Below are 24324 nucleotides of genomic sequence, written 5' to 3'. Positions count from 1 at the left end.
CTCTGCTTCCAGGGCCAGCTCCTCAGGGGTGGAAGCTAAAGGGACTCAGACCTTAAGAGCTATGCAAGACAGAAGGTGAAAAACCCAAGACCTGTTTCCAGGCCCTTGGGTAAAAAGTCATTTTACTGCTCTACATAAGGGACCAGACAGGGAAAGGGACAAACATTAGTAAGAAAGCCTAGCTGGTTCACATCTAATTTATCAAAGGCGATTTAACCTTCCCAACACAGTCCTTAAAAAATGGGTATTAATTCACTTTCCTGGAATTGGAAGTAGAAGCTTAGAGGCTAAGAGTTGTATGACTTTCATTAAGATCCAAACCTTGCCCCCTAATCCAGATCCTGGCCTTTCCCTGTCACACCCAAGTTGCCAATGCTCTCTTTGATCTTTTCAAAAGAGAAGCTCTGTTACCCAACTTTTAGCTTCTTTCCTAAGTGGAAGGCAAGAGGACACCTGCAAGAGTGTGTATTTCCATATATGCAAATTATCACTTTGCATGAAACTCCCTACTTTACAAGTAAACTGCAGCAGGAGCTTTTACTGATGCACCCTGACTTTGGCAGGCTGCCAAACGCCCCTTTACACAGAACCCTCAGGGCAGACAGCCCTAGACTGAAGTTTCTAACTGGGAGCCCTGTCAAGGGGTAAGATGCAAGTTTACAATTTCTACTAACTTCCAAACGACGAAGGAGACAGACCATCAATATCTGTCTCTTTCCCAATAATGCCACATGTTGTAATGACAAGCTGAGGTTTGGAGAACGTTTAGCCACACAAATGCACCAGAAAAATATCAGGTAAGATTGGGAGGTAGGGCCATATCCAGTGGGGAAGTGTTTCCCCATAACACTAACATATCCCGCCCACTAAGAATCAATATAAATGTAATAAACTGATTCCTTAAAAAAAAAAAAAAAAACAAATTCTTTATATGTTGTGGGGAGCCAGGCCAACCATAGACTTTCTTAAAGGCCTCCTAAAAGGACAAAGGGACCTTTAGTTTTGTGTCCTTGTCTAGGAGTGGACTTGGCAAGCTTGGTATGTGTAGGGCTGTAGCCAATGCTTCAAGAGTCAAGGTTATAGTTTCTGGGACCCTGCTCTTCCCTGAGCTACGGCTGGTTTTCAGTCTTTGGGCAGCTGTCTGAGGTACACCATGTTCTCTTAGCTTTCTGCTGACCCAGTTGGTTCCCCCATCTCTCCAGCAAATAGAACATATGGTGATGAGCTTAATAAATCAGCTTGGCATAGCCATTAGCTTATGTGACTTTTTGGTCCCTGTTAGTGTTTGTCTGCTTTACCTCTCATCTCCTTTATTTCTCAGTTCTGGTCCTCAGTCCTAACCCCTCACTGTTTGGGACCCGTATTCTTGCTGGATTGGGCCAATAAATACATTCTAATTTTTTTTATGAGTGAGCATTTTCCCTGCATATATGTGTATGTATCATGTGTTGGGTTTATAAAGAGATAAAGAGAAAGGGAATATATTATGGGAAAGGGGGTGCCTCTGAAGGCCCAGGCTGAGGCATCCCTTCCCCCTGAGGGACCAGCCACAGGATGGTATAGTATAAAAGAGTTTATTCAAGGCGTGGGGAGGGGAGTTAAGAGGGTAGCAGAGACGGGGGGGGGGGGGAAGGATAGGGTATAGGGGAGTAGGGGCTGGCCATGAACTTGTAGAGAGAGAGGGGGCAAGGGAATAGGGAGAAAAGGGGGAAGGGGTGAGAGGGCAGAGTAGGAGAGAGAGAGAGAGAGAGAGAGAGAGAGAGGGAGGGAGGGAGGGAGGGAGAAGGGGACAAGCAGCCCCTTTATAGTGAGCCAGCAGGTAACTGTGGGGTGAAGCTTAGACAAAATGCTAACACCATGTGTGTGCTTTGTGCCGGCAGAGGTCAGAAGATGGTGCTGGATCCCTGGGACTGGAGTTATAGTTGGTTGTCAACTGCCATGTGGGTGCTGGGAATTGAACCTGGGTCTTCTGGAAGAGCATTTAGTAAGTATTCTTACCCACTGAACCGTCTTTCTAGTCCCTGATTCATTATATTTAACATTAACTTTTTTTTCTCTGTGAAAGCTTATTAGAAAAATGGAAAGGCAAGGCCCAGACTGAGAGAAAATCTTTGCAAATGCTTATCTCATAAAAGATAAGCATCCAACACACAACAAAGATATAAAACTGAACAATGAGCAAACAACCCAACTTACAAATGGGCAAGGGTCAGACAGGTATCTAAGAAAACATGCAGAGGTCACAGAAGTATGTGCAATGCTTATATTATGCCATCAGGGAATCTCAAAACAGAGACACCATTACAGTCTGTTAAACCTCGAGAATGCACAGCACAGCAATAACACCAAATGCTGGTGAGGACATGTGTTTCCAGGATGCTTGCTCATGGCTGGCGATAATGCAAGACGGTACAACTGCTTCTTATAAAACTCAATATACCCTTCACAATGTAGCGTATGTTCCTTGGCATTCACCCTCCAGAATTGAAAAGGATCATGTAAAAACATGCACACAAACATTTCTAGCACCTTTATTGATAGTTGGCAAAACTTAGAAGCAGTAGAAAGGTCTTCCTTGAGGTGAGTGGACCAACAAACGTGATACATCCATACAATGGGACATTCGTCAGTACTGAAAGGAAACGAGCTATTAAATCAGTGAAGTCAGTCTGAAAACGACACTCAGTCCTACATGACCCCAACCATGGCATTCTGGTAGGAAGATCTGGTGGCCAAGAATAAACTCTAATGTCAACTTTAGCTTCCCCTGGTGTAACCTGTGCCATACTGACACGAGGTGTTCAGAGCAGGGAAAGCTACAGAGCTGGAGTAAGGCACCATATGGAACCCCTCATTTCATTTGCTCAATAGCTAGAAACGTAAGACTACTCTAAAAAAATAAATAAGATTACTTTTTTTTTTAAAGTCATAAATGCCAGGCATGTGCCAGGATGGTGGCACAGTTCCTAACCCCAGCACTTGGCAGAAAACAGCAGCAGGCAGACTGTAGCGGTGGATTGGTTAACCAGCTTTGGCTCCTGGCAGGTCACATGTGAGCTGGGCCAACCTAGGAGTTCTCTGGATTCTAAAATAAAAGATGTACACATTCCAGCTAATTTTGATATGCCTTGACTAGCTCAATGGCTGGGCACTTCTAAACCTCGCAGAGGCTAGCATGTATTTCCCTCTGGTATTCCTGGCAAAACACCATCTAAATCTATGCTTTATCTTTGCTGCCCTGTTACCTATTGGGCAGCCCCCCCCCCACCAGGCTGCTTTCCCTTTCCATCTACATTGCTGGATGATTTTCTTCTGCAGTTCTTAAATCTGATCCCTGTCTCCAAGTCACGGCGACTCTCCTCTTCCCCCTATTCCTTGCCAGCACAATCTAAAAGTCCCGCCTCCGTCTTTCTGCCCAGCCAATGCCTGTCCAGCAATTCTTTATTACCAATCTAAGCCAGCTGAGGACAGGAACCCGCGGCTTTGGGAGCTGAATTTAGACAAAGCATTAGAACAAATTCCCAACAGCAGACCACTTTGAGTTCAAGGCCAGCCTGGTTTACAGTTAGGTCCTGTCTCAAACACAAAACAAAACACAAAAAACAAAACTCCCAAACAAAAGAGTGGCTTTGTGCGCTTAAGAACAGTTCAAGTATTTTGAGTATTTCTAATTTTGGTTAAAATTAAAATGGCTAAATTCATACTGCTGCTCTGTCCTGCTTTCCTGTTAACAATTCTCCTGAGAGTATAATTTTCATATATGGTGCCTACTATTATGATCCCTTCTTGTTTGTAGAGGTAAGTTATTCTTCATAATAAAAAACATTTTTTGTTTTCATTTGTTGACCCAGTCAAAAATGATGAGCGCCAAACTGAAGCTTCCAACCACAGTGCCTGTGATGAGCAGGAACAAAGCCTGTAGAGACAAAGGAGATGCGGAGTGAGATTCCTCCTTCCCTCTCCCCAGTGGACTTTGATTCAGGGTCAGTACATGGGCCCTCACTCTGTAGCACAGGCTAGCCTCACTCAACAGTCCTCCAGCCTCAACCCCCTAAGAGCTCGAGTCCTCATGCCAGACTCTAAAATGTACTTTGTATACTAAGATACACCGTCTTCTTAGACATAGTGACAAGGAGACTATTCCTTAAAATGGAAGCATCAAACAGCTAGAAACAACCTACCCCAAGCTTTTTCCATGAGAGAAGATCTTCTAGGCTGAGTTTAAGATAAAATAACCCTGGGAACACAAAAATCAAACAAGTCGACGTGCTGGCGCCTATGAGAAAAAAAGAAGCCGTGTCAGCTCAGCTGTGAGAGTTCCGACCTCATTATCCCTCTTACTTTCGTGGGGCCGGAATCAAACCCAAGGAGTCCACCCACGCTGGGAGCTGCCCTACCACTGACGAGATATGTCCCCGCACCTTTTAGTACTTTTTTTTTTTAAAGTGGAAAACTTACCAACGACACCAAACACATTTCTAATGTCAGGAACATATATTGCAAGTAAAACGATGACGATGTTGAGAGCTAATGTGGTCAGAGAATGACGGATCCAGGAAAATGGATAATTTGAGAAAAGTATCATCATTAAAGCTTTTCTGGCCTATACAGCAGAAAAAGAAGTTCAGACAAAGGGAGAGGGCAAAGGGTATGGTGTTTCCTCAGAGAAACGTGTATAAGAACCACAACACTTCTACCCCAACCCATCTATATTCCCCAGATGCAGTACAAACTATCATTATGTGGTGTTTTCATATGGATAAACCTTTCTGAGTGAGCTTCATCAAAATTATTTTCCTTAAATTTCACGTGAAAGTTTCACAGGCAATTTTTTCAGGTTTTACAATTTAAAGAATTACAAACAATAACACTGTGTTATGAAATCACAAAGAATGATTTTCATTAAACTCGACAGAAAAACTTTCAAGTAGAAAACAAAACATGGCATGGAAGAGAAACAGCATTTTCTGTTTTATTTTTGTTATCTGTTCTGCGGCATGAAACACAAAAGCGTTTCCCACATCTCCCACTGCCAGGGCAGGCCGCTGGCAGCCCCAGCCCACAAGTTTATCTAGCCCTGGCTGGACCCCTGATCCTGTGGTCTCCCAGGGAGGGGCAAGGATTCCTGGAGGTCCCAGTCTTTAAGAACTCATATGAGTTCAAGACACCCATGCAGAAGCTTTTCTAGCCAAGGCTGTTGTTTTCATTTTCACGGAAATTCTTAAGATTCTTATGTGTAGCAACTGGGTGCAGAATGGGAATCTGCTCTGCCTCTTAAATTCTACAGCGAGTCTGAAGCCTGAGTGAACTGGCTTCCCCCGCGGGAAGAAGCAATAGACCAACAGAAGCTTATTTTTGCTGAATAGACTTTCTCTTCTTTTGAAAACAGAATATAGGAAGACACCCCCCCCCCCAAGAAAACCCCTAAACTTTAGAACTATAGTCTCTAAATTGGAAACAAAACTGAAGGAGAGGTAAATCTAAACTGAATCTCAGAAAGCACAAATTAGCTCTGAGGTTCACTGTTGTTTTTGTGCTTTCATGGGACCATATGCTAGTATGAGGTCTTGGATCAATTACTTGACAAATGAATAAGATACACAAGGCTAGATGTGATTCAGAGGTTCTGGTCTGCAAAGCATTAGTGTTGCCATATTACGGAGCCACGACACCAGCAACAAAACCTTTAGGCATACTTACAGGGAAGTGGATTAGAGGGACTGTCAGAAGCACAGCAAACAGTATGCATAACTTCACAGCCATGACAATAACATCATGTGGCAAGTATTTACTATAACCTTGTAGTAATTCTGACTCCACTTTGTCTGTAAATACATTAAAGCAACAACAGCAGCAATCAGGGTCAAATGATAAACTTTGTACCACTATGCCAATAATACCAACATTTTTTTTCTCTTGCATTACTGGTTCATTGTACTAGGTTCGAATACCATTCTGAAATTAATTTCTGGCCTTTTTCTCTCTGTACTAGAAAACACAAAGATACTAAGTGTTTTCTTGAGATGCACCCTACTTTCTGACATGCACTACATTTTTACATGATTATTACAGAATTTATTTCCTTACTTGGGGTGCCTGTGCCATTGCACACACGTGGAGCTCAGAGGACAACATGCATGAGTGGGTTCTTTCCTTCTGCCACGTGGGTCCTGGGATCAAACTTTGGTCATTGGGCTTGGTGGCAAGTGCTTTTACCTTCTGGGACATCTTGCTAGTCTATGTAAATGCTTTTGTACTCTTTTAAGAAGTTTTAAATCAGGACACACAGAATCTCCAAAATTATGACTAAAACATATTAAAAATATCTCCTCAACCAGGTGTGGTTTATGGCTGTAATCACAGCAATGGGGAGGAGGAGGCAGGTGAATCTTTGTGAGTGTGAGGCTAGCCTGGTCTACTTAGCATGTTCCAGGCCAGTGAGGTCTAATCACAAAAACAAGATAAAGCAAAACACAAACCGAAGCAAACTCTTTAGAACTTGCCTGGACTGTTACAGAAAGGATTTACACACTTGTGTCTGTGAAGTGCTTACATGTGCACTGGTGAATTTGGACACCATAGCAATATGCGATACAAAGGTTCGAGAGCACCAGGCAGTCTGCCTGAGAACACAACACACAGCAGGGGGCGGAGCGGGGCAGAGCACACCACACTTTTGTGATAAAGTGATCCCTCAACACCAGCATTTCTCGGATTCCTGGTGTTCTGTGTAGAACTGTACTCCAGGGACTGCTTCCACTTCTGCAGAGTGTTTTGTGTACAGTACCAGCTTTGTTCATTTCCGTTTTGTGTAAAAGAAACAATGGAGGGTTAAGAAAACGGTTTGCTTAGTAAGTCAGGTCCATTCAGAGACAGGTAGAGGCCAACCCGCCTTTCTACCTGGCAGCTTCCTTCTACTGGAAGTTTCCCTTGCCTAGGTCACCTAGGAAGAGTGAGAGTGTTCAACCACACCTCAGGACCTCTGGACAAAGATCAGTCTGAACTTAAGATAGGACAGAGTGTTAAGTCCCATGGACGTGGATGCCAGACTGTAGAAAAGAGAAGACAGTGTGCGGGGCAGGACTTCATTACTCCTGATTCTTCTCACCAGCTCTGGCCACTGTGAGCCACAGTGAATCCTTTCTCCTTCAGGTTGCTTTGCACTTCATGTATATTGTTGCAGCAATGAGGAATGTAACTAAGATAGAAGGAGGAATGAGGCTAGCAACCACGGGCACAGGAGAGGATGGTGAACCAGGCTAGCAACCATGGGCACAGGAGAGGATGGTGAACCAGGCTAGCAACCACGGGCACAGGAGAGGATGGTGAACCAGGCTAGCAACCACGGGCACAGGAGAGGATGGTGAACCAGGCTAGCAACCATGGGCACAGGAGAGGATGGTGAACCAGGCTAGCAACCACGGGCACAGGAGAGGATGGTGAACCAGGCTAGCAACCATGGGCACAGGAGAGAACACAACTGTCCACAGTGCTAAGAACAGGAACTAGAGAATAAGAACAAGCTAGCTAGGAAGAGCCAAGAAATCTGGGTTCTGTTTTCAAACCTGTGAGACACTTGTGAGTCTTTGGAGAAATATGTCAAACTACTTTATTTCCATTTTCTGAGTCGTAAAATGAGCTATTAACACTTCTTACTTAACAACCTCACAGACATTAAAATGGCCTGGCTATCCAAAGTTGGGCACTGGCCTGGCTCACCTGAGGAACACTTTTCCTCTTTAACATCTGTGATGAGAACTAATGTTATTAATGCAGGTTGACATTTAGAGGCCACATTAATCTGACAAAAGCCACAATATGATATATCATAATTATGACAGAAGTCATAGTAACAATACTAACTAAGCTTTGAGCGTCTAGATAAAGATTGCAACCAGTTCTAGAAGTATGAATAACTACATTTACTAGAAATCCTTTTTCAGGGTGAAAACCTTCTGAATTAGCCACTCTGCATTCTTATCTAAGGAACAGACTATAACACACTTATCTGGACTAAGAAAGTGTCACAGATATCTGAAAGGACTTAATGGTGATTTCTGCAAGTCATTTGGACCAGTGGCATCATGTGTAGACCCGTTTAAAAACACCAGGGATGATTTCCATAAGTAGCAGAAAGAATACTGGTGTGCATTTAGAAAGCTGCCTTTATTCCAGGACAGGTCATCTTACTGATCGAGGATGAGACTGCTAACCTAAAAAGATGCATTGTATGTCTGAACTTTAGGTGGGGCCTACCAAAATGACCATTTCTTGCTGACAAGGACTGCTTAGACTACACGGATTAAAAGCCACAGTAGAAGGTATTTCTTCACTGTGATTAACGGTGGGGCAAAGGAAGTGCTACAAGGAACAAACTATCACATGCGCCCTCTGTCTTTGGGAGGGCGCTGTCTCCTGCCAGCCCATACCCACTGGGTGATCTTATCAGCTGGGAATTCCTGCAGTGCACAGCTTCTGGAAGCTCACAGGCTATGGAGAAGAGGTTAAGTTAGAGTCATCCTGACAGCTTTACTTGACATCGCAGCAAATCCCTGTCTAGGAAACATTTCATCTGTATAGATAACAGATAAACATGACAGGGGCTTAGGTAAGCCATGGTTTTCTAAAGATCACTTTAATTAGAACCCAGGACAAAGGAACCCAGCCTGGGCTTTATGTTTTTTTGAAGGTAGCAGAGTGTTGAAGGCTTTGGAGATTTGTAGATTTGGAAAAAGGAAGCTAGAACCCAAGCTTTAGCTCCACTTCATCCTAAAGGTAGTGACCTCTTTAGTCAATCTAAACAGAGAGGACAGAGCAGCCTTAATAAAACACCTGACCCTTGCTTAGATGCCGGCTCATTGGCTGAATCACCTTCCCACCTCCACTCTAGGTGCTCCTAGCTAGGTTTCCCAGAGCTTGGAAGCACCCAGTTGCTCATGGGATTCATGTGACTATTTCCCAGTTATCCTGGATATGAGTGGAACTGGGGACTTCTCCCAGTTGTTCTGTTGACCCACAGGGAGGAAGGATCGGTATTTACTCGGTTCCAATCGACACTGAAGACGGCCGAAGTGAGGGCAGGGTGGGCAGCATTGCCGCGGAAATTGAAAGTGTCAAATACGCTGAAACCCAAAACTCACCGACCATGGCATCCAACATTCTAAAACCATCAAGATTCATAAATTTGAAACTCTTTTAGTCCTAAGAACCTCAGTACGTGATAATCAGGAGTGTTTATAATGGGTAATAATTGCACTTAGGAACATACGCAGCCGTGGGGCACAGTATATCTCTTTGAAAGCCAAGAACCCGCTTTTAGGAACTTACTAAGAAAGGTTTGACTGAGTTCACCGTCTCTAGACTAGAAAACCTAACAGCCCCAAATGCAGCATGTACATGTAGAGATTTTGTTTTATTTTGAAGGAGGGAAGGCTGACAACCTGCCTCCTCTCACTGCCCTGGGCAGCAGGCACTGTGCTGAGCCTGGAAAACACGCTTTTCAGGGTGATGCCCACAGAACCACACTGCTCTCATCCTGCACGGGATTAAATGAGCACAAGCTCAGACTCCGGTCACAGGGATGCCCTTTGTTGCTACTGAAAGAACAGACGAGGAGGAGAAAACAAACAGAGCAAACGCACATGTGTCCCACACGAAAAGAGCACAGCAGTCGCTCACACACACAAACCGCCAGGCGGCAGAGCGCACACTGAGAAGCTGTCGGTAAGAGGTCTGAGAGAGGCTCGGTTGGTAGAAGGGCTACTTTGCAGTTACAAGGATCTCTGTTCAGTCCCTAGCATCAGTCTTTAAAGAAATCCGATGACATGTGCTGATAGCCCCAGTGCTGGGAGGCAGACGGGTGGAGTCCTTACAGCTGCTGGCCTACTTGTAAATCCCAGGCCAGATGTGAAGCTCTGCCTCAAAAAACAAGGTGGAAGGTTTGTCCTGGAACCTCCACCTACACATGCGCAAACATGTACCCATGTTTACAACCAACACCCAGCTAAGAATGACTAGAAGCACAATGCTGACACAGGATACAATCACACCAGTTAGGATGGCGCTAATATACACCTGGGAACAGCTCTCATTTGGGAAGGATTGTTATGAGCTGAATACTGCAGTAGTGCTGCACGCAGAACTCATTTCTGTCGCACTGCAACCCTTTTCAGTTATGCTCACACTATGGATTGGCACTGAGAATAACTCAAGGCCACAGGGCTATCGAGGGTATGGCAATTAGTTCCGCAACACAGGCTTGCTGGATTTCAAAAGCAATCCTCTTCTCACTGGGCCTAGGCTGTGCCCCCTGGTGTAAGAAAACATTGTCTAAAGACTTGCAGCATGGGAAAGCAAGGAGATACGTATTAATAAAGGCCAACAGCTGGTGACAAAACCAGAAAGGTGCACAAAGCCATCATGCAGGTCACCAAAAGATACACATTCGCAAGTAGTAACAGCCAAGAGCTTGCCTTTACTATGGAAACATTACTGAGGTGAAGTGTGCTTGGGAAGCTGGGCCAGCCGAGCGCTGGGTGCTATGATGTGATCTTTGCAGATTCTGCTTTTCTTTCTTGTTCTAGACTTTGCTTCTGTTCTCGACGTTCTTGTTGAAAAAGGAACCCCCCCCCCACAAACTACGCAGGACGTGTCTCCAGAATAAACAAGGGAAAATTTGGCTTAAGCTTTATACTTTACAAGTGTCCTTAAGGAATCTGAAGAGGAAGGCCCTGTGAAGCAGAGGCAGCCAGGTGCTTAAACACAGACTACGGGTGAGGTCTGAAGGCAGAGATGCCCACAGCTGAGTGCGTTCCACTGTCTGTTCTGGAGTTGTTCTTCTGTAGTTAGGGACAGCTTTACTCTCCCAACCTCTAAGCTTATCATCTAGAATCTAACATATTGGATGTGTAGAATTTTTACTTTATTTTATTTGGTGACAAGGTCTTTCTGTATATCTTGGTACTCACTATTGTAGACCAGGCTGGCCTCAAACTCAGAGATCCACCCGTCGCTGTCTCTTGAGTGCTGGGATTAAAAGTGTGCGCCACCATACCCCCCCCCCCAGCCCTGAATATACAACTTAAAAAGACCCAAAGCATTATTTTATAGAGATACCAATATGCCTATAGTTTTATATAAAAGTCTAAGAAAAAAAATGTAGGGCTTGAGAGATGGCTTAGCTGTTAGGAATGTGTACTGCTCTCATGGGAAACAGGAGTTTGACACTCAAGTTGGGAGGCTCAAAGCCACATGTAACACCAGCTTCCAGGGACTCTCTGACCTCCCTGGGCACTGCAGTTACACAGACAAATTCACACTCAGACACGAACACATACATTTAAATAAATTCGAAATAAAGACAAAAGTCTCAAAAGAAGACAAAATTTTCCTACAAACCTACAAAGCAATTAATCTTAAAAGCTTGACTTGTCAGATCCACCACAGTGCTGAAATGGCCTCAGGTGGGGTGAGGGCATCTGTCCTTCCGTCACATAATTAAGAATTAAAAATATACTTACCATAAAAAGTGAGGTAGCCAAACAGTGCAGACACAAAGTAAACCAGGAAACTCAACGCAATTGCTGTGTTGGTCACATTCTGCATCCTTTTCTTTGAAGGGCTGAAACAAAACAAAGCAGGAAAGGTTGACAAAGTCAGTGATCTGACTCATATCTGAAGAAACAAACATCGCAGGACAGTCAGGAACAATAAGGCCATGAGTTCATCGATGACTACACACCAGAATCTATAAGTCGACACTCACAGACAGAGATGGTGTCACTGGCAACATTCCCAGTGAGGACAGAATTAGTTCTTGGCTGTGGTGGTTTGAATAGGAATGGCTCCCATGAACTCCTGTTTGAATGCTTTCTCATAGGGAATGGCACTATTAGAAGGTGTGGCCTTGTTGGAAGAAGCATGTCACTGTGGGGGTGGGCTATATTCATGGCCCTATGAGGTCTCCTATGTCCATGGTATGCACAGTGTGCCACAGTCTCTGCCTGATGCCTATGGATACACTTTTGGCTTCTCCAGCACCATGTCTCCTCGAACACTGTTATGCTTCCCACTGTGATGACAATGAACCAAACCTCTGAACCATAATCCAAATTAAATATTGTCCTTTATAAGAGTTGTCTCTTCACAGCACTAAAACCTGACTAAGACAGCTGCCTTGTTTGTTTTAAACTAACACTTAGAATTCAGGAGAACAGGCAAAGATTCATAAATGAGAAGATGATTAGATCTGAGGGCCACGGGTTCTACAGTACCTTTGAAGCTCACAGTATATAGGCAACACTGAGGTATGGCAGAGAAATGAAAAAGCCATGGTTGGTATGGCGTAAACACTCTGAAAAAAAGTCAGAAGAAAATACTATTAAATGCTACGTAATTTTATTTGATAAGAAACTCAGTTCTTCTGTTTTATTTATTTTTATCTATTTTTGTATATGTGCATGCCCACACCCATGCCACCTGGCACTTGCAGAGGTCAGAGGAAAACTGGTGGGAGTCATCAGGGCTTGGGGGTCAGGCCCTCGGGCTTGGCTGCAGACACTCAACAACAGTACAACTGACCATCTTGCCAGCCCAACAGTAAAGTTCTTTTTAAAAAGAATTTAGTCAAATGTATGCCATCTTTTGTGAATGATGTCTTCATGAGAAGAGAGACAGACACGGGGAGGGGGTGTGGAGGGGTGTGAGGGGAGTGTCTGCAGTCACCAGCAACTACTATACTTACAGATGGATTGCTTATTCTGACCACAACAGTTTCTGGCTGGCCTCTCATATTATGTTGCTTTATTACAATTATCACCTTCTACATTATTTGGATAAAATAAAACTAATTTAGGTAACATATAAACAGCTGTATTTAAAATATTTTTGATTATAATTCCAGTCATTCTTAAGGTATGCATGATTTAAATACATCTCACTACCCAAGCAGCAGCAACACCAATGATTTTGAATCTGCTTTCACTTACTCAGTCTAACTAAGTACTCTAAATAGAAGCCACATCTTTGTACTGCCAGAATCCATGACCAAGATCTTTCTTAATGAGCACAAAGATCATTAATTCTAAACCCAAAAAACTCCTTAGGATCCCATGAAATACATAAACCTAAAGTTTCTTTAAAAATTATTATTAGAATACTTAACAAGAGCCAGAGAAAGCTAGCAAGCCAAACATTATTACCCTCTAAATTAAAGTTCTGTTTTTAACAAATGGATGGTAATGATTTTCTCTTCTCCTGTCTAAAAATATTTCTCCTGAGCTAGTGTTGGGCTCTTCACCAAAAGAAGTTCCAGAAGAAGACAGACTTTGGGATATGGTGCCTAGGAAGCTGTGTTAGGGGAACAAAAGCTTAAGACACAAGTTCTCTGCTTCATCTACTGCTCAGTTACCCTACCCTGATCTTTAAGGCCCACGGAGGTCTTCAAATGTGAAAGATGTGGGGACCTCCTGTGAAAGGCTTGGGAGACATTCTTAGTTATAAACTGGAGATGAAAGGGAAAGCTTTGCACGGAGGACTAACCACATTAACATTCTACACTAACAGAGCTGCATACGGAGGGAGGAGAGTCGGCGTGGGACCTAGAAAACAACACTGCAGCAGAGAAACACAGCAGAGAGGAGGAGGTCCCAGAAACAGGGAAACTCAGCCGTTTCCACTAGAGTAAAGCAGGGACCATGTAAACGCCAGCCTGTTTGTCTGCTTGTGCTCAGGGACTCTTACAGGCATGTCCTGATCCCACAGTTCTCTTAGCGTGGGCATGGGACTTGGGTTTCTGGTCTCTGCTCTGAACATCATAAATTCCACTGGAAAGCTGCTCAGAAGGTGCACTGGCAGTACTCAGTGCTGGCCCATTGATGAGGCTGTTTAGCTAGAGACCAAAGTCCTACTCACCAGGGAGGGGGTTTTTGATGTAATTGGCGATTTAGCTTTACAAGTCCAGAGCGCAACAGGAAAACCGTATCCACAGAGGACCTTACTGGCCAGACCAGACATTTGGTAAATCTGTTCTTTTAGGCAAAGGCCCATTTAAAACAGGCTCCATTTAAAAGCATGCCAAAAGAAAGAAAAGAAAAAGGTGGCTGTTTCATAATGGGCCACCCTGTGTTAAATAATATTATTCTTCTGGTAGGCAATCCTATACTTAGCACTTTCATGAAAATTAATTAGTTACAGGTACAAAGACCTAAGAGACTCTGTAACACAAATCTCTTAAAACTTGAAATGTGAAAAATCAACCCAAAGTATCTGTTAATAACTTACACACCTCTTTGGAGAAATGAAAGAGCTTTGGTTTACAGTCATCTGTAGCGTTTGAAATCTGTTTAAGAGTATTGAGGGGAAAAGAAAAACCAATAGCTATTAAAAGTCAGAATACATCAACAAATATGATGAATTTATTACTACTAGAATTTCAAATCAAATTACTTCAAAGAAAAGTTCTAAACTGCTACGTAACCATTACCTTTCACCAATTAGAAAAATAATCATTTATCTTCCATTTCTTTTTTTAGTTGAAAAGTTAAAAATAAAAAAGCTAAAAATTATTACCTGGAAGACTGCATTGATGCAATTTAAGGTCACAGGACAAGGAATGGCCCATTTTTTAATTACTACCTATAAAAGTAAATGCAACCAGCACTTAGACAATCTGCAATAAAAATCACGAGCTGATGTTCTCAATAAACCAAAAACAAGAGGCTAACAGAAGACTCCTCGATGCTCCGATTTTCCCCAGAAAGAATGGGGTCACCCTTTAGTGTGGTCACTGGGCTGAGGGGAAGGGGAAGGATGACAAGAGGCTTTATATCTGATCAGCGGGAATCTTGCCACTAAAGGCTCAGTGTGGTCTTGTGTCAGCAGCTCCTGGCTTTGTTTTTAAAGTGCGACTCCAAGAGGAGGCATGTCTTCAATAACTGTATTCCCGGCAGTGGCACACAGCTGAAGAGCAGGCGGAACCGAGGGCAGACTTTCACTCCAAGTGTGCTCGCTGGCATTCTAGGGAACACACACTTTCACCTCTTCAGTTTTTCCCTTTGTGCTACTGGTGAACGTGGAGAGGGCTGTGGCCAGTGCAGAGCCAGCTGGTAAAACTACAACTTTTAAAAAAATCAGAAGAAACCCGAAATCCAGAGGGAAGTTGTTTCCCAGAAACCATCAATGGGCATGTTTTAGGATTTGACTCCTAATTGTGGCCATCCTGTTCCTAGAGCCACAGTTGTGGCTGTGTCAACACTGCCATTGTAGCCCTTGTTGCAGGCACATAATTACTCTGTAAATGTTTGCTCCAGGCTAAATCCCAGCATACAAAGGGGCAGAGAGAAGAAAGGAAGTATTTGTCTTTGCAGGAGACCAGTAAGTAAATACTATTCCTATTTGGAACTTATCTAGTTTGGGATTTTAACAAATTCAATCAAAATTTTATACAGTGATAAATCTAAAGAAAACACACACTTTTAGGATTAAGTTAATGAGTGAACCCAAGAGTCACTTTTAATTTAAAATCTAAACCTAAAGGGGGTGGGGTGTCTAAGGACAAACTGGGCATTTCCAGGTCAGTTTTCAATATAAAACCAACTCCAACCATCAATGCATCAAGAGACAAGAACAAAACAAGAACCTAGAATCTCATTGTCTTCTTTCCTAAAAAGTTGGGTTTTTGTTTGTTTTGTTTTAAAAGAGAGATTAAGTGTAGGGTGAGCAGGAAGGTAGCTAGAGAGAGAAGCAGGCCTTCTGGGCTCCTCAGCTCTATTGATGCTGTTCTAAATGCAGTGTCTTCTGTTCTCCTCTTACCGTGTGTGTGTGTGTGTGTGTGTGTGTGTGTGTGTGTGTGTGTGTGTGTGTGTGTGTGTGTGTATGTATGTGTGTGTGTGTGTATGTATGTGTGTGTATGTGTGTGTGTATGTATGTGTGTGTGTGTGTGGGGTGTGTATGTATGTGTGTGTGTGTGGGGAGTGTGTGTGTGTGTGTGTGTGTGTGTGTGTGTGTCAGTGGAAAGGGGGTAGTCTCTGACAGAAACAGTACCTCCTGCCTTCCTGAGCCTGCTGAGCACCAGGCTTTGAATGCCAAGCCAAATCCTTCATAATGCAATATAGCCTGTTTCATTGATTTGAAAGAATTACTGGCAACGTGATTTTACAATAAATTCCATCATTACAGCGAATTTCTGTGGGTCATTCCAGCTTCAGACCTGCACGGTGGAAGGGGGTGGAGAGAGATGTGGACAGGTGAGGAGTGGGCAGAGACCCAACCACAAGAGAGGAGAGAGTCACAGGGAGTCCTTGCTTGGCGCTGAAGACAGACTGGGTAAGAAGGTAACTCTGGAGGATGGAAAGAGAATAAGAAAAATCACCTTAGGCACTAAAAATGCTGAATGCACTTGCACAAAAGCCCTTTTTTCACCCTCCTCAAAGCCACCATTTCTGCAGGGCAGCTCCCAGCTAACTGTCTGCCATATTCCTTAGAGATTCCATCAACTCTCTCCACCCCTCCCAAGCGTCTACTGGCAGGAACCAGATGAGAGGCTCTGCCAGAGTCATACAGATACACATGAGGATGCTTGCAGCCTAACATCGGACTGAACACAGGGACCCCAGTGAAAGAGCTAAGGAAAGGACTGAAGGAGCTGAAAGGCTAGCAAGCTCACGGGAAGAACAACATCATCAACCAGACAAGGCACTGAGGTAGAGAGGGTGACTGGGAGAGGGAGCACCTTCATGGGAACAAGTTGAGGAAGAGGAGGAGGAAGGAGAGTGGGGGAGGGGAAAAGGGTATAACTTTTGAAATGTAAATAAAGAAAATACTCAATAAAATTAATAAAAAATGTTTTCTGGATCAACTCTATAAGATATGATATAAATGTAACAGACATATACATACACATTCTAAAATAATCAATGGACAGAGATGCCGAGACAGGTGAGGAGTGGAGGACAGGGCTCAGCCTCAAGACAGGAGAGATCACGGGGAGTCTCACACTTAAAAAAACTGGCGCATGGTTTTTAAAAAGTCAGTTAGCTGAGCATGGTAGAGCACAGCTTAAATCCCAGCTCTCAGGAGGCAGAGGCATAAGCAGATAGAATTCTGTGAATTCCAGGCCTATTTGGTCTATGGAGTAAGCTCATGAACAGCCATAGTTACATTGTAAAAGCCTGTCTTAAAAAAACAAAAACAAAACAAAACAAAAACAAAAAATACCAGAGGCTGAAGAGATAGCTCAGCGGTTAAGAGCACTGACTTCTTCCAGAGGTCCTGAGTTCAGTTCTCAGCAACCACATGGTGGCTCACAACCATCTGTAATGGGATCCGATGCCCTCTTCTGGTGTGTCTGAAGACAGCTACAGTGTACTTATATATAATAAATAAATCTTTTTAAAAAAGCATTAAACAAGTATACTCTTCATGGTCTTGTTAGAATTTAAATTTCAACGCTTCTCACAGGTAGAAATCCAAGTAGATGATTTGTGGAGCATCACGATTAATATGGAAGAATTATTTCCATGTGACTCCTGCAGCAGAAATCTGCATTGAATTAGAGAGTATCTGCCCCAGCAGAAACAAAACACTATAATAGACATATTGTATCAATACATTCCACCTGTGCTAAGCTATTGACTGTGAAAACTGAATTACTTCTACCTATGAAATGCTTGCCTTGTTGATTAAGCGCCGGGGTAAAATTCAGTATGTTATCTACACTTGGTTAAGGTCCATACATTCCTATGTGTATGTGGGATACCGTCTAACCATGTAGATACTTCTCAACACTACCTTACGATGAAAATACATACTGTTTCTCTCTATAGTATGGAACCTAAAAACTATGTGCTAAATTGTCACTACCTGAACAACAATTAAGGTGGGTGGAAGGATAATTTTAATGTAGATAAATTATAAAATGGCCAAGCACTGTTAAATATTTCAACCTTAACAAATTCCTTACGATATAAATGCTTATGAAGAGAGAAATCAGGGCTAAGTTGCTCTATCCTGTCTCTCAGAAGATGATTTAACCAAAGACATGTGTAATGCAAACATGACTAGTGTGCATATACATAGTGGGTATGTGGTTGCATGTTTGTGTGGCTGTGTGCTCACGTGTGTGTATGCACATGTGGAGGTCAGAAGTCAATCTCGGACCCTGTTACTCAGGGTTTATTCATTTTGCCTTTGGAGAGTCTCTACCAGCTAAACTATCTTCCCAGCTTTGGAGTCAGATTGTTTATGTGTGACATCTCCCCTTGATTCATTTATCAGTAATTAGGAGAAAGTTTAAATGCTAAGAAAAAGGTTACTTTGAATATACATATTCCTGGCAAATATTAAAAATATATTATCCTATGTAAGGTTTGACATTGAAATACTTAATATGAAATAAAATACAGTGCAAAGGAAAAAGTTTATTAAAATCTTATATGCAAGAATCTCTCTTAGGAGAACTAAAAAACCTAAGTTAAATTATTTTAAAAATATAAAATAAGTTAAACTGCCATGTGCTATATAAACATTTATTCCCAATATTATCTTTATGGGATCATTTTGTGTTGAACGAGCAGGGTGGGTAGGATTGGATTCATATCCCAGCTCTCTTTAGAGCTTTCCAACCAAGTCTCAAACTATAATTCCATCAGTGCAGTGAGGCTTCAGGGCGCTGGTTATCTGACTGCCCAGTGCTCCAGAGTGCTCCAGAGTGCTCCAGAGTGCTCCAGAGTGCTCCAGAGTGCTCCAGCATGCTCCAGAGTGCTCCAGAGTGCTCCGGCGTGCTCCAGAGTGCTCCAGCGTGCTCCAGAGTGCTCCGGCGTGCTCCAGAGTGCTCCAGAGTGCTCCAGCGGCCCAGGGGTCATTCTACCCAGAGTCTTGGCAAGTGCTGTGTTTCCCTTTCTGGCAAACTACAAGATACTAAATTTGCTTTAAGCTTCTTTAAAGTGAACAAAATGAACAATCTTGTGACTGATAATTAATTCTATGATTAAAAAACCAGTGCAGTTAATAACATACAGCGGGCTGTGGTACCCAGTGCAAAGCAGCTAAAGACGGCACTAACACCGCTGCATTTTTGATGAAATAAGCAATGTGTTATATTTTAAACTTACCACAAGAGCAAAGAACACCATAAAGAAAAATGATAGACTGCTTGTGTAGCCAAGAAAGCCTGTAAAATACCAATAAAATAAAAAGCAATTTATAAGGCAAGTGACTGGGACTTACAAACAAAGCCATGCACCTCGGGCATGTTTTCTACTGCAGCTTGGTGTTTGGGCCTAGGGCCCGTCTGTCACAGATCATTATGGAGTTCTGCACAGCAGAACAGGAACTGGCTTGCCACTAGCGGTACAATGCGACAGAAGGCTTGCTCCTCAATGCTCTGCTGTAATGACTTCATTTTAGCAGGGCAGACGGAGATGCTACCACAAGCCAAGTCATCCATTAGCTAGGCAGGGGTGAGCAACCGAAAATACGCCAAGTTTAAAAGGACCCACAAGCACTACTCCTCTAAAAACATGGTACTGTGAGGCTCGACAGCATCTCAGTCTCTGTGGACCGTGAGTTCTTTCAGACTCACCTATTTTAGGAAGCAGTGAGAGAGGGAACACGAGGCCGACACAGATGATGATCAGCAGCATCTGTCCATCAAGAAACCAAGACCTGTCAGGGAAAACACTGTTAGGCACAGGACACAGGGCTCATTCATGTCTTTTCTAACACACATGCACAGAAGGGGTGGAGGAGACAGAGGGAAGGGCAGAGGGACAGAGGGGAACAAGGATCATTCATAAAGAGAAAAACCCACTTTTGTTAACGTTGTGAGAAAACCCTTGCACTATTAATAATAAATATGAACTTAGGGAATGTATTAAAATATTATTGATATAAGCCTATAACTCAGTACAAAGGCGAGATCAACAGTTTGAGGCTGGTCTGGACTACATAGCGAGACCTTGTCTCTAAACAACACCTAAACCAAACCAAGCACACAATGCACAATGAGATGCCTTTTTTTTTCAATTACCAAAATAACAAATATTTAAAAATGAGATAAGCCCTATTTGTGTGGCGTACTGAGGCACACCAAACACTGCTGAAAGCTAAAACTCAACTAATTCCCACGGGGAAAGCAATTGGCAATAGATGCTAAGAGTCTTCAAATAATTCTGCCCTATAAGATTTACACAATACCATGAACAACAAAAACATCAGCAATAGGAACAAAGGCTTTTATAAAACGATGTTTATTGAGAACATTTAAAATAATTAAAACTGAAAGGAATCATGAAAACTGGAAGCAAATATTTAGTAGCACCCCTTCGAAAAATGGAAAGAGTGAGTGTGTGTGCTCTGAGACTGTTTGAAGAAAAAACACAGCTATTATTAAAATCGGGCAGGAGCTTCACTGCTTTTGGGTGACAAAGCAAGGAAGGAGTCATTTTCCTCGTGTTACTCTACGTTTCTTCGGGGTTTCTGGAAGAGTACGAACCACCAGTTTAAAAGGCTAACCTTTTCTCTAAAAGCTATGAGGATGAGGATGAGAATGCTTCGTCAGGTGTGTGTTAGAGCATGTGTTTGATGGGGGCCTGTCAGTAAAGTGCCTGCTTTGCAAGCGTGAGAAATTGCATTGGATCTACAGAACCCGACTTAAAAAAAAAAAAAAAAAAAGAGCTGGGCACTTGGCACAAAACCAGTGTACTTATATCACATATTTTATACATATGCACTATTTATGCACTGTGTATATAAAAGAGGTGTATAAAATGTCCATATTTATGTATGTGTATAAAATATACACAAAATGTTATTTGATATGTCATATACAATACATACATATTTATATAAGAATGTTTTATATATAATAAATATATAATATAGATATGAAATATAAAAAACCTTTAATAATATAAATATATATTTTAAAAGTCAGAAGGATATATCTAGAGTATAAAAACTGGCTATTATTAAATGGTTGTAATACATGGATACACATATAATTTTAATTTCTTAATACAACTATAGAAAAAATGTAAAGTTAATTCCCCAAGACCTTAATACATGTAAATGTAAAAGACAAACAATTCATGATAGAAATACAACTAGCAAATATATAGGAAGAGAAATCTATTAACAGTTGCTAGTTAAATGTATCTATCCGGAGATTACTGAAATTAAGCTAGTAAAATAGTCAAGGATATGATATAATTGGTCCAACATGTATTACTATGTTATTGTCTAATTAGTACTTTCTGGGATATGTAACCAGAAAGTATGGAAATGGCAATATGTAACCAGCACATCTAAAGTGTACTCATTAACCAAGAATATCAGCAAAACAATAAATATAAACACAGGTGTATCAATGTAAGGAAATATAACCCAGCTGGGTAGCGGTGGTCGTGTGGGCCTTTAATCCCAGCACTTGGAAGACAGAGCAGGCAGATACCTGAGTTTGAGGACAGCCTGGTCTACAGAGTGAGTTTCAGGATGGCCAGGGCTACCCAGAGAAACCCTGTCTGGGAAAATGAACAAAGGAAAGAAAGAAAACCCAGATAGAACAGGTCCGGGAAACATCAAAGACCAAAGGGGATTCCTATGGTGTTCAGCAGGTGATTTCAACTCAACCTAACCCCCCCCCCCCAGTGATAAACTGTCCTCTTGCACACAACAGGTAGCCAGTGTCCCACTGCCCTGACAAATTCAGAGAATTTCCCGTTGCTCCATTGTTCAGTGCGTACCATTACACCCTGGTGTAATTGTGAGGACACCCTTTTGGTAGACCTTTACTCATTCTTGCTGGGTAGTGACAACATCCTCTTTAAGAGAGCAAGAGGCACAGCAGCAGCAGCAGCAGCAGCAGCAGCAGCAGCAGCAGCAGCAGCAGCAGCAGCAGCAGCAGCAGCAGCAGAGATTGCTTCATGGTCACTTTCCCCTGCCCTGCTGACTCCCATCTTTGCAAATGCAAAGATGCACAAGTATTTCTGCTCTGCAGGGCTGATGCTGTGCTCTCTAGCTACATCTGCACGTGCCCCTCAGTGGCTGCTGTGCAGGAAGTACTATGAAAGCAACCACAGAATAAACAAACTGATACTCAACATGTTCATCTTCTAATCACTCTTTTTAAATGAAAAAAACAAATGGCAACTTCAAAATAACTCTTCCCAAGAAACACCTGGCAACTAAACTCTAAAACTGGCAGCAAGCCCGGGGCCCCATGTCTGAAATGTCTTTCCTTTTGGGACCCAGTATCAGACCCAGACAGTTGCAGTGCCAGTAGAAAAATGGCCCCGAGGGAGTAGCTGAGCAGATTCCATCTGTTAGCACTGCTGTTCCTGCTGGATAACCACAAGGCATTGTATACTGAATATGTGTAAGGAGGGTACAGCACATGATCAATGTTCTAGGCAAAAAAGAAAAAAAGAAAAGAAAGATAAAAATGGCTACAAACCAACCTGACTCTTTAAGAGAAAAAAGAAAGAAAGAAAGAAAGAAAGAAAGAAAGAAATACCAGGGAGGTGGAGCTGTGTAAAAGGATGTGTGTTAAATCATAGGACCACAACTTTCCTCTTGCATAGGATTAAAGGAACACTTTGAAATCCTGAGGTATGGCTGAATGTGGGAGCAGAAAATGCAATCCTCCATATATCTGTGAGAGTGGAGACTGACCCAGCCCTGACTGTTGGCGTGAAGGCATCAGACTTGCAGAGCTGGGGAATGCTGGGCTGGAGGGGGCTCAGGTCAGCCCGTCCAGCATCTTCATCTCTGTGGAGGGACCATGGGCTCTCCGCAGCAGGGATGCGGAATTCGCAGTCCCAGCAGCAAGTCTGAGCTTATGGGGTTTTTGGTTTGGTTTTGTTTTTCCCCAGATGATCCTTCTACTATTCCAAGGTCATGCTTCACTTTTTCTTCAGGACTGAACTTAAAATCTTAATATGAAAAGGATTTTGTTTGAAAAGTTTGTCTAGACCTGGAGTCTGGTTACTATGAGTCAATCGTTAAGACAATGGTTTCTTTATCATTCATTCATTATCAGTAAAGGCCACATAGTAAGACACGGGGAGTGAGTTCCCATTTCACTGGCAGGTCCCAGACAACTGCACTGTGTTTGGCAATGGAGATTGTCCAAAGAACCAATGAGATTAAGCCTAAGCCCAGAGCATACAAACCGGCAACAAGCAGTCTTAAAAAGTACATATTAAATACATTTATTTTACAAACCAAGATTTTAGGAAAATTTATTACACATAATTTTTTTTTCTAAGAGGAGAAAAAAAGACTTACCTAGCCAAACTCCTGTTTTCCTACCGTGACCTAAATATACATTCTCTCTGAGCCAAAAGAATTAGAGTAAAAGGTTTATACTTCCTAGAAAACTTGTTTGATCTGTGGATTTAATCCTATATGATAAAAATGCTCCAACTATGAAGCACAGAGAATAAATCCTTAGCTGTATTGCAAATGCTTGGCACGCAGATGTTTTTTCCATTTTTTAATGAAAACCAGATTTATTTATAAGTTGCTCTAATTTCATTCTCGAATAGAATGGAACAAGAGTATCGTATGTTCTCAATTAGGATCGTGCTCACATCCCATATCAATTATGTAACTCAAATGCAGGACAACTTAATTGTGTCAATCACAGTCCCCTGACAAGACCATTAAATGTTAACAGAGAGCTCCCAACTTTTAACAGCCATAGATTTAAAAAATACAAGTTATTCTAGGAAAAATATAGATGTAACATAAGAGTTTGGTATAAGTATTACTGATTTGGATTGCCAATAGTAACGTTTTGGAAGTTAGGATATATGAACACAAAGTGAAGTGACGGCATCTTTAGAAAGGGACATAGCTCCTGAAGCGATCCATACCTACATACAACCCAAAAAATAAAGACACTAGAAATCGTAAGTAAACTTATGGTGAGTCAAACGTCAAAATAAAACATCAAATCATGTGATCACAGTGAAAAACACTGCCACCCAGCTCACCAGTAGGAATACCCCATGTTCATTACCACGACATTGGTCTCTGACTTTACAAGGTTAGGCTTCAAAGACTAATGCCCTGTATGCGATTAATATATTCTCTAAATAAATGAATACAGGACAAACAAAACAATGAGTCATCAAAACTTCAATTTTCACACACTGTGGGTGAAACTCGGTGACAGTAATTGAAGCATGCGGTTTTTAAAAGCCCATTTGTGCTAGAAAGAGAGCATTTATACAAAGGTTTTACTAATATGTGTGAAACAGGAGTTTTCAACTGTTAGAAACAAGTGAGAAAACAACAGTAGACATGGCCGCTGATTTAAAGCAG

At 42.3% G+C, this 24324-nt stretch overlaps 1 protein-coding gene across 1 annotated transcript in view; it reads right to left on the bottom strand.

Annotated features, from left to right (window-relative positions):
- Positions 1 to 2606: 2606 nt before the first annotated feature.
- SLC38A6 (solute carrier family 38 member 6) overlaps positions 2607 to 24324 on the bottom strand; it is a gene marked incomplete at its 5' end in the record, with an annotated part of 59402 nt that continues 37684 nt past the window's right edge. The window contains 10 exons of the mRNA XM_080927309.1: positions 2607 to 3916; positions 4182 to 4276; positions 4459 to 4603; positions 5701 to 5825; positions 11520 to 11620; positions 12273 to 12352; positions 14285 to 14338; positions 14569 to 14634; positions 19110 to 19168; positions 19580 to 19662. Of these exons, the coding sequence (XP_080783435.1) occupies positions 3836 to 3916; positions 4182 to 4276; positions 4459 to 4603; positions 5701 to 5825; positions 11520 to 11620; positions 12273 to 12352; positions 14285 to 14338; positions 14569 to 14634; positions 19110 to 19168; positions 19580 to 19662 (889 nt within the window). The 3' untranslated portion in view covers positions 2607 to 3835. The remainder of the gene's footprint in view (positions 3917 to 4181; positions 4277 to 4458; positions 4604 to 5700; positions 5826 to 11519; positions 11621 to 12272; positions 12353 to 14284; positions 14339 to 14568; positions 14635 to 19109; positions 19169 to 19579; positions 19663 to 24324) is intronic.

This window comes from Micromys minutus (assembly GCF_963924665.1).
Source record: "Micromys minutus genome assembly, chromosome: 1".
In the NCBI taxonomy this organism is placed as follows: Eukaryota; Metazoa; Chordata; class Mammalia; order Rodentia; family Muridae; genus Micromys; species Micromys minutus.
Note: the sequence above shows the minus strand (reverse complement) of the source record. Positions and strands in the feature narration are given on the sequence as shown.